The sequence below is a fragment of the Pocillopora damicornis genome, chromosome 12 (assembly GCF_964200805.1).
Source record: "Pocillopora damicornis chromosome 12, jaPocDami1.2, whole genome shotgun sequence".
Taxonomy (NCBI): domain Eukaryota; kingdom Metazoa; phylum Cnidaria; class Anthozoa; order Scleractinia; family Pocilloporidae; genus Pocillopora; species Pocillopora damicornis.
Genome location: NC_142681.1, coordinates 13,236,031 through 13,246,554, shown reverse-complemented (window position 1 = coordinate 13,246,554; position 10,524 = coordinate 13,236,031). Strand labels below are relative to the sequence as shown.

At 39.4% G+C, this 10,524-nt stretch overlaps 1 protein-coding gene and 1 long non-coding RNA gene across 2 annotated transcripts; one reads left to right on the top strand and one right to left on the bottom strand.

The window, feature by feature from the left end:
* Positions 1-3: 3 nt before the first annotated feature.
* Positions 4-660, bottom strand: LOC149036563 (tetratricopeptide repeat protein 28-like). The gene has a single exon (XM_089189414.1). The coding sequence runs from the start codon at positions 594-596 to the stop codon at positions 21-23; it is 576 nt and encodes a 191-aa protein (XP_089045540.1). The 5' UTR covers positions 597-660; the 3' UTR covers positions 4-20.
* A 6,588-nt stretch (positions 661-7,248) lies between these two features.
* Positions 7,249-10,155, top strand: LOC149036562 (uncharacterized). Its single transcript, XR_016181770.1, has 3 exons — positions 7,249-7,537; positions 9,285-9,332; positions 9,692-10,155. It is a non-coding gene; the product is annotated as an uncharacterized LOC149036562 (long non-coding RNA).
* Positions 10,156-10,524: the final 369 nt, after the last annotated feature.

Below are 10,524 nucleotides of genomic sequence, written 5' to 3'. Positions count from 1 at the left end.
ACATCTAATTTAACTTTAATTTATGAAATACCTGTTCTCACCGAGTCTTGCCGCTGGTTGTCAAACTCGAGTCTCACATCATCTCCAATCAGCGTAAACGAAGCCCACTCAGAGATTTTGTTCAAGGGGTTTTTTCTCATCCACTTCATGGCCTGATGAAGGGATTCACTGGCACTTTCTCCTTCAACAAGGTGTTTGTAGAACCGACTCATCAGCTTCTCTGTTGCTTTGTCTGGAATGGCCCACAGCGCAACCAACACCGAGCGAGCACCGGATCCTAAGAACGCACGTGCAATTCCTATAACTCCCTCGGCTCTTATCTCTCCACTTTCACTGTGACAGCAGCTAAGTACCACCAGTTTAGCTCTGACTTTCACTCGTGAGACATCAGCCATCGTCAACATGTAATCTTCCTTTGGTTGAGTAGCGTTTCCACTGTTGGAAGTAGGAACGGGGGAGAGGGCAATTTCTCCCCTTTCGGCGTCACCATGGGCAGCAAAATGTATCAGGCTCACTGAACTTATCCGCTCAAGCACCGCCTGCCTCGTTGCTTTCTCTCCTACTAGAGGCGGAACACCCACCAGTCGTCCGACCATCTCCGCTTCCTTTCTTGCACCTGACAATGGTGGCAGCCAATCAACCTTGGGATTGCCTATTATCAAGGCATCAGTGTTGCTGTGATAGTCCTGTGGACTATCTCGAATGATCTTGAGTGTTGTCAAAGAAGGAATGACACGGATCCCATGAGTTTCCGACAGGTATTCGGCTCCCTCCTTTTCACTCAGGGCAGCAAAGAGAACTTTGTACAAACTGCGGTCAAGAACAATAATGACTTCAGGCTCCTCAAGCAAATCATAAACAGGGGCAATAAACATTTTGTAACACAAAGATAGACTTGAAATGACCTCCTTGTCCTCGTCCTCCTCCACGAGTCGCATTCTTGCTAGGCTCTTTTGTTCGGGGGAGAGAGGTTCCAATTAAACCATATTTAAAGACCGATCTTCACAATCTTCAGTGGGCAAAATACCAAGACTCCGGAAACTATCAGCCAAAAACTCACTCAGAGGCAAATCTTTGGGCAACCCAGCCTGAAATAGATTCTCTTCTAGTAATCTTTTATAGTGAAGGACTCCACTTGTTTTCAAGATCCACAAATGCAGAACATTCTGAAAATAAGAAATGTACAAACAAGCGCAGTTATTTTTCTTTCTAAAACTGTTTTCAATGCCAAACCAAGATTGTGGATTAGCAGAAATCTGCGTTTCAAGCGAGTACTTCTCTGTCATCAAGTCTGATAGACCTCTCGCTCGACCCAACTCCTCAACATAGAGAGCTTCAAGAGCATTTCCGGTATCACAAAGCAGAGTACTAAGTTGCTTGTAGGGAAATATTCCCGAGTGCTCCAGAAGTGATGTTTTGAACTCATCATTGGCCCCCAAGAAATATCTCAGCTCCTCGTACTTTTCAATGCACAAATGAAGACATACAAGGGAGTCTTTGATTTTATTTTGAAATGAATACAAAAGGGCGTAATATTGAAGGATTCGGAACTCTTGTCTTCTATCTCCAATATCTCTGGATATGGATAAAGCTTTCTCCAAGCATACTTCCGAAAGTTCATAATTTCCAACAATTGCAGAGAGATGTCCAAGGTTTGCAAGATGTGATGCTTCCCCTTTCTTATCACCAATATCAATTCCGATGACAAGCGCTTTTTGGAGATACTCTTTAGCCTTGTCGTATTCTCCGAGCGACTGAAACACAGTACTTAGGTTTGCATAACATGCTCCTTCTCCTTTTCTGTCGCCAATTTCAGTTGTGATGACAAGCGCTTTGTGGAGATACTCTCTAGCCTTGCCGTATTCTCCGAGCGACTGAAACACTTTACTTAGGTTTGCATAACATGCTCCTTCCCCTTTTCTGTCGCCAATTTCAGTTGTGATGACAAGCGCTTTGTAGAGATACTCTTTAGCCTTGTCGTATTCTCCGAGCAACTGAAACACATTACTTAGGTTTCCATAACATGCTCCTTCTCCATTTTTGTCGCCAATTTCAGTTGTGATGACAAGCGCTTTGTGGAGATACTCTCTAGCCTTGTCGTATTCTCCGAGCGACTGAAACACAGTACTTAGGGTTGCATAACATGCTCCTTCTCCTTTTCTGTCGCCAATTTCAGTTGTGATGACAAGCGCTTTGTGGAGATACTCTCTAGCCTTGCCGTATTCTCCGAGCGACTGAAACACTTTACTTAGGTTTACATAACATGCTCCTTCTCCATTTCTGTCGCCAATTTCAGTTGTGATGACAAGCGCTTTTTCGAGATACTCTTTAGCCTTGTCGTATTCTCCGAGCGACAGAGACACAATACTTAGGAGGCTGTAGTCAGTTGTCTCCCCTTTTCTGTCGCCAATTTCAGTTGTGATGACAAGCGCTTTTTCGGGATAACCTTTAGCCTTGTCGTATTCTCCGAGCGACTGAAAAACATTACCTAGGTTTGCATAACATGCTCCTTCTCCATTTCTGTCGCCAATTTTAGTTGTGATGACAAGCGCTTTGTGAAGATACTCTTTAGCCTTGTCGTATTCTCCGAGCGACTGAAACACAGTACTTAGGTTTGCATAACATGCTCCTTCTCCTTTTCTGTCGCCAATTTCAGTTGTGATGACAAGCGCTTTGTGGAGATACTCTTTAGCCTTGTCGTATTCTCCGAGCGACTGAAACACAGTACTTAGGTTTCCACTACATGTTCCTTCTCCATTTCTGTCGCCAATTTCAGTTTTGATGACAAGCGCTTTGTGGAGATACTCTTTAGCCTTGTCGTATTCTGCGAGCGACTTAAACACGGCACCAAGGTTTACGTAATAGGATGTTTCTCCGCTTTTGTCGCCAATTTCGGTCGATATGGTAAGGACCCTTGCAATATATTCCTTCGCTTTTAGGTTTTCGCCAAGTTTATAAAACAGAATTCCATACTTGCTGTAGAAGACATGCAGTTTCCTGCCGTATCTTGCCGCATTTACGTCGTCAAAGATATGACGATATGCGCTGTAAAGAACTGTATAGATGTCGCTGTCAAATTGTAGTAGCACTGAATGAAATTGATCTTTGTTGTTTTGATCGCTGTTATTTAGCAAAATTAAACATTCGTTGTATATCTCAATGGCTTTCTGAATCTGATCGGAGTTTAGCAGGAACAGGGCTACTAGTAAGGCGATGTTCATGGAAGTTATCATGGCTTCTGCCGTTATTTTTCCATTGCCATCCTCTCCTGTTATTAGGGAAACATTGTTTTTAGTAACACAAGTTAACTGAACGATTCGATAATCTGGATTCATAATGAGTCACTACAAAGAGGAACCTATATGTGAAGCCGATTCGATTACAACTGGAACCTTTTTATAACGAGCTTAAAGTGTTAGAATTCACAATATTAACTACGTTTGTTTCGTTTGTTTATCTTATCAATTAAAAAAAAAGTTACGCATGCTTGAGTTTGATTAATGGTCGTGTGTCGGGTGTCTCGCCATCAATTAGGTGGTTTTCGAAAGGTCGCGGGTTTTCTAAAAGAATAAGAAGAATCGAATCTTTCACTACAACGTTCTGGGAACATTTGAAATTGTTTTTCTAGCAGTTTATCACCAAGTCAGGTCAGGTATTGGTTTGCTTGCTACTGGATAACCATAAAAACCAGTACTACCCGTCTCATGGGTCGGGAAGTCGTATGTAAGGTTTGTGGCGGACTTTTGCAAGTCGGTGCATTGTGCAATGCATTTCAAAAAGAGCGGAGACAAACTAACCAATCATTTGGTTAGTTACTGCAACAGATGCTGGAGTCAGTTTGTCTTGGCCTATCCTTGCCACTGAAACACCTTCATCTGCCGATAATGTGCTGCTAATCCAGCTAAAGCTAGCAGTGCTTCAGTTCTTTGCAAGCAGTTTCATGAAATGGTCAGTCAGAAAACAACTCATACCGGCTCGGGCGTCGCCCGGGTTAACAAGGACGAGGAACCAGTGCCAATCAACGACAGAATAATGACTGTGAGACTCCCACTACAGCGAAAGATGTATGCCACTTTCCTCAGCGTGTATGCCCCAACAATGACCAACACAGGGGAGGTGAAAGAAGATAAAGGTAAGATTCTCACACGCGTACTTCTGAACAGGCTCAATCAACACACCTCTGATTTTCTGCTTGTTCAAGAAAAGTGTATCGAACAGAACATGCCACTTTTTGTAGTCTTCATTGACTTCGGTAAAGCCTTCGATACTTTATGGCGACAAGGACTTTGGCAGGTACTCAAGAAATATGGCTACACAGAGATGTTTGTCAACGTGATCGAGGCACTCCATACAGGTATGTAAGCTAACGTGGCAATGAGTGGTTCAGTGTCTGAAGACTTCTCTGTAAGCAACGGGGTTAAACAAGGGTGTGTACTGGCGCCTACACTCTTCTCGCTACTATCTTTCAGCGATGCTTGAGATTGCCTTCAAAGACACTTCAGAAGGAGTATACATTCCAACAAGGAAAGAAGCAGACCTGTTCAATGAGGCACAGCTCAAAGTTAAGAGTAAAACATCGACGGAGGTAGTAGTAGAAATGCTCTTTGCCGATGAAAGTCCCCTAGCTGCACACAGTGCATGCGCAGAAGATATGCAATCTTCATTGGAGAAATTTGCGAGAACAGCCGATCAATTCAGCCTCAAAACCAACAGCGAGAAGACAGAATGCCCTTACCAACCGCCAAAGTTCCAGTTTTCAACATCACTACTAGAGGAGATCAGCACTAGTACAGAATCACTAGTCAAGTGTAAGACTTTCAAGTACCTCGGGAGTACTGTTTCAGAGAATGCATGGCTGGAGGATGAACTATCTCTCACAATGGGAAAAGCAAGTTCTGCGTTCGGAAACTTGAGAGAGAGACTGTGAAATAAACGACATGTGTCTGTTCGTGTGAAATGCAAAGTGTACAGAGCGTCAATACTGGCTACTCTATTGTACGGTGTTGAGACTTGGACTGTCTGCTAATACAGATGAACCTAAAATGGCCCGGCCATGTTGAGAGGATGGATCACCAACGTCTCCTTAGGCAGCTACTTCATTCACAGTTATGCGAAGGCAAACGCAATCAGGGTAGACCAAGGCTGAGATTCAAAGACACTGTTAAAAGAAACCTGAAGAAGTTGGATATAGACAAGAGTTCCTGGCAGCGGAAAGTGAAGGACAGAGCTGCGTGAAGGAATCTGAATGAAACAGCCATTGTCGCCCCCGACAAACTACAGTGATTATGATGATCACTAAATAATGAGCTTACTTATTTGAAGTACATGGGTAAAAACCAATCTATTGGTAACTGATGAAGATGATTGCCAAGATTTGAGCTGAAGTTTCGAGCGTTAGCCCTTCATTAGAGCATTTGATAATCTTGGGAAATCAACGATGTTGTATTGCTAGTATTCTCCAAAGAAAGCAGCAGAGAGTGGCCTGCTGTATCAACATTATACATCGTTTTCCATCTGGATTTTTACTGGCTGTCAGAGCGTATTTACAATGAAGCCTCTTGGGATCAAGTTATATGCAGTCGAGTTTAAAGTGTTCTATTCTTAGGCTAACAAGAAAGATAACCTTTTGCTACAACTTCCTGGAAAATTGCCTGACAGTCCGCAATAAGGCCTGAATGATTTAAAATTTTGTTGCAGCGGGTTATTACCAAGTAACGAGCCTACTTATCATATAAATTTCAGTGAAAACGAATCTATTCTTAGCTGATAAGAATGATGAACAATATGTGAGACTACAAAGCTTTGAAGTCCAGCATCGCGACGAATCCATTTATTTGTGCGTGATGATCGACTGATTGTCTTCGTGAACTTTCCATTTTCTAGCGGGTGTGATTTGTATGATCGAAGCCCATAATAACAATAATAATAATAATAATAATAATAATAATAATAATAAGCTAAATGACTATATTTCATTTGGCACGTCACACTTTTCTAGCTAACGATGGATTTATGCATCTAAAAATCAAACATCTTACTCTGTTTAACCGAAAACGTCAAGCTACATTGTTCATCCCTCTTAGAACGGTTTAATTTGCATCACGAGATCGATCAGATCGAGAGTACAACTAAGGCCTCTGTCTTTAAACAGTAAGCTACCTGTGCGTGAAAACTGACCCATAGTACTTATGAACTTTTCATTTATTTTAGGGTGTGATTTGCATGATCAAAGACAAAAATCAGTAACTGTTCTAATAGATAAAAACGGACAGAGTGAATCGGTAATTTGCTTGAAAATAACCACATCACTGGTCTTACCTTTGAAGGCGTTAATCCAGTGACGGAACAAGCAAATGACATCAGGGATAGGAGGTGGCTTGACTTTCAGTAATTATCAATAGTTATACTTAATAGTCCTTCATATTTCTATTGAGGAGGGGAGAGGTGGGGGAAATGGACTGGACTACAGTTACGTTGTAAGATGCGCGCATCCGGAAGGCACTTTCCTGAAACTCCCAACGGCAATTCGCGCTGCTTTAACCTTTTTGTTTTCTTTTTTCCTCAGACAACTGCGAGAAGCTTGCAACATAGCCAAACAAGACGCATTTGAGAATTATGGGCTCACTGTAGTAGAGGGAGGGTCTCAATGGGGTGATGGTTTTTACGGCTAACGGTTAAAATTTTGGCCCTGTTACAGCTGACGATTAACATCATTCCATGAGTTGTTACCAGAAATTGTTTTTTTTTTTAGGTTAAATTTTTTTTATGACTTATGGTCAAAATTTTGCAATTTTTAGCTTAACGCTTAAATATTTTTGACTTTTTCATTGCTGTTGGTTAACCCCATTGAAACCCCCCTAGAAGTATACGACGTCTTAAATCAGTGGTAAATAACTGACATCAAAAATGTTTTTACCCTGATTATTTGCTATCATATGCAACTGACACCATAGATCTTTCACAGGTTATGTACTATTTATTAGAATCTGAGGAGTTGAGAAAATTTTTTAAATAGGAGAGGGTACCTCTCTAAGTATCAAGAGGGTCGCAAAGGGATGTTGCCATGGCTTTTACGGCTAACAGTTAATATCTTTCCATTGTTGTCACCAGAAATGTTTTTTACGGTTAACTCTTTTGCCAATAACGGTTAAAATTTGTCAATTTTCACGCCTAACGGCTAATTTTTTGGCCGTTTTACGGCCAACGGTTAACCTTATCAAGACCCTTTATCAAACACTGTTACCGCCAATTTGTGATTAGGAAAAATGACAACTGTGATCAAAAGTATTTAATGAGAGGGAGATATGGAGAGCGAATCAGCATTTACTCAAAAGATTTAAGTGTTCTAACTCAAGCGAATGAATTTCAGTTTTGTACGTCACAACTTTATAACCAATGACGGAATTGAACATGTAAAAATAACTTACTTCAATCTATTTTAACAGGAAACGTCCGACTTCTGTGTCCATCCCTTTCAAAGATTGGAATTTCATTACAAGATCGATACCAGTAGAACTAAAGCTTCTTCCTTTAAACGGTAAGCTATCTATGCGCGACAATCAACTTTTCATGAACTGATATGGAAAATCGATCAACAGTTTACTCCGCAGTGAATCTATTTCGGTTTTGCACGTCACACTTTTATAACTACAGATCGACCATATTTGGTTCCACATACTGTTCTTTACAACGTGTTCAATTCTCGTAACTTAACATCGAGTTACAAAACGCCTGACGCTTTCATGAATTAATCGTTTGCTTTTTCTCGAGATGTGAGCTCGGGCCGCCTCTACTGACATCAGTAAAGGACATTCTGCATGATAAATATTTCATAATATTGGATTGATTTTAGTTTTTGATCACGTGATTGTAGAAACCATCAGTTTCTCAAATTAAACAATGGTTAACCATCTTAGCTAATGAGGTTGAAATATATTGTATAAAACCTTAACGGTTTGAAGAAAGCCATTTGACGGTGGAGATATGAAGCATCCGATAAACGGAAAAGCACGCTTATACTATATATGCAATAACATTGAATTTAAGAAAGTTTTAGTTCTTCTGAGAATTTTAAAACATCTCTCCTCGTGAGCGCGCAGTGTCATGACTCATCTTCTTATGCGAGACTCTTATGCGCTTATAGAGACAAAAAAAACAAGATTTGTCCTCGTATGCCCGTCTATTGCGTCCTATTTAGGTCAAAATTTTCAACAGTTAGTGGTTATATGATAAACTGCTTATTGACTGAGTTTGGTTGGGCAGGAAGCAAAAATATTTGGCTCTCGTCAAGCAAGGACCTCGCTGCGCTCCTACCACTCAATCAATAAGTACACAGTACTTCGGTTTTGTACGTCACACTTTTATCACCCATTGTAATTGAACATGCAAAATGAAAAGTTTTATTCTATTTTTAATGGGCCGTCAAGCTTAAGTGTTGAGTCTTTGAAAAGTTTGATTTACATCACAAGATTGATCACAGTACAACCTAAGTTTCTTTCTTTAAACGATAACCTATCTTTGCGTGACAATCGACTCCTTGTCTTCGTGAACTTTTCATTTTCCAGCGGAGGTGATTTCCATGACCGAGGCCAGAATTACTAAAAAAAAAAAACTGAGTGACTATATTTCGGTTTAGCACGTCACACTTTTCTGACTAATGATGGATTTTAGCGTCCAAAAATGAAACATCTTACTCTGAAAACATCAGGCTTCAGTGTTCATCCTTTTTGGAACGATTGGATTTGCTTGAAGAGAAATTGACTCATTGTATTCATGGACTTTTCTTTTTCGTGTGGGTGTGATTCATAAATTAATGGTTTGTTTTTTCTCGAGACGCGAGTCTGATGTCAGACTCTGCTGACATCAGTAAAGGACATTCTGCATAATAACTATGCCTTGATACAGGATTGAGTTCAGTTTTTGATCACGTGATTGCGGAAACCGTTATTTTCTCAAATTAAACAATGCTGAGCAATCTTAGCTAATGAGGCTAAAATATATTGTATAAAACCCTTACGGTTTGAAGAAAGCAATTTTACGGTGAGGATATGAAGCATCCGTTCAACGGAAAAGTACGTTTATACTATGTATGTAATAACATTGAATTTAAGAAAGTTTCAGTTTCCCTGAATTAAAACATCTCTCTTCGTTAGCGTGCGGAGTCACTACTTATCTTTTTATGCGAGACTCTGGCGCTTAAACAATGTATAATGCTTTACCTTGATTTAAATAAAATACCTTTTTTTCAAATTGACAATTACATACGTTTAGTTTTTATACAATAGATGATGAAGATCTACCTGAAGGACCACCCCCTGCAGGCAGTGATTTAGGTAAGTGTCAACGGTAATATTTTCTTTTCTTCTATAATGCTATGAATCCACAAAATGCTATGCACCTGTAAACAGTGAGTAGTCTTTCACCTCTGTAGGAAGTTGGAAAAGTGACACCATAGCCTCCTTGAAATACAACTTTCCTGTTAAAGTCTAAGCAATAAGAAATGATGTCTGGTTAGCAAACTGTTTTTCCTTTGACCATTTCCAGTAAAGTAGAAGTTCATAATTTTGCAATGTGACCATCACTTGGTTCAATATTGTCACTTCAGAGAAACCTTTTCTAATACAGTTATATAACTTGTGCAGTATTTTTAATAAACTTGTTCAAACCAAGTATTGCTTTTTTCATAAAATAGATGTGGACAAGAAAAATAATTAAAAAGAGAAGGTGCGGAAGAAGTGGAATGGTGAAGTAAAGTAAATAGTAACCTAACAACAACTGACATTACAATAAACTTGGCTAACATTTGTTTTCGATGCCATTTTCCACAGTATTTAGAAAATCTTGAATTTATCATGCTCATGCGAAAAGAAGTTAAATTTTAGAAACAGTATGGGGCCCAAGAAATATTTTCAATCTGTAGCAAACAGAGATTATTCCATGGAAAGTGTGCACAAATGAGATTTATTGCATCAAACAAAAATTAACATGTGAGCCTAGTGAACTAGTGAATTTTTTTGATCAACGCGACAAGTGGATAAAAATTGTTCAAGCATTTTCCATGGTATGACGCTTCCATTTCATACATACCAAAATTTTTTCTTACTGTCCAACAAAGATTGGAAGCTAACAACTGAGAAAATACATTGTTCGTTTCATTAAAGCCACAAATGATACTACTTAACATCGTAAATCCCTATTTGTATTAAAATAAATTCCATTTCTAAACAATTCTCAAATAGAAGATTAAATGATTTTTCAAAGATTTAGAGGTGAGAAGGAAAAAAAAAGGTGATACTATATGATTATTTTTGACTGTTGACAAAGAAATTAAAGTTTAATATAGATCAAATAAAAAACCCTTTGAAGGTCCATTGCAACAGTTTCCAGCACATACACATATACAAAGACTGTTTTATTTCCAATCCAACAAAAGCTGCCATAAGCAGGCATTGAAAGATAAAAATCTATGATAATACAAATAGGGATTTTAGGACAAAAGGGTAATTTATTTAGATCTTGTGAGTA

What these genes read in the sequence shown, in the direction of transcription:
- LOC149036563 (XM_089189414.1), bottom strand. Translation starts at nt 596, where the DNA reads ATGGTCGGACGACTGGTGGGTGTTCCGCCTCTAGTAGGAGAGAAAGCA.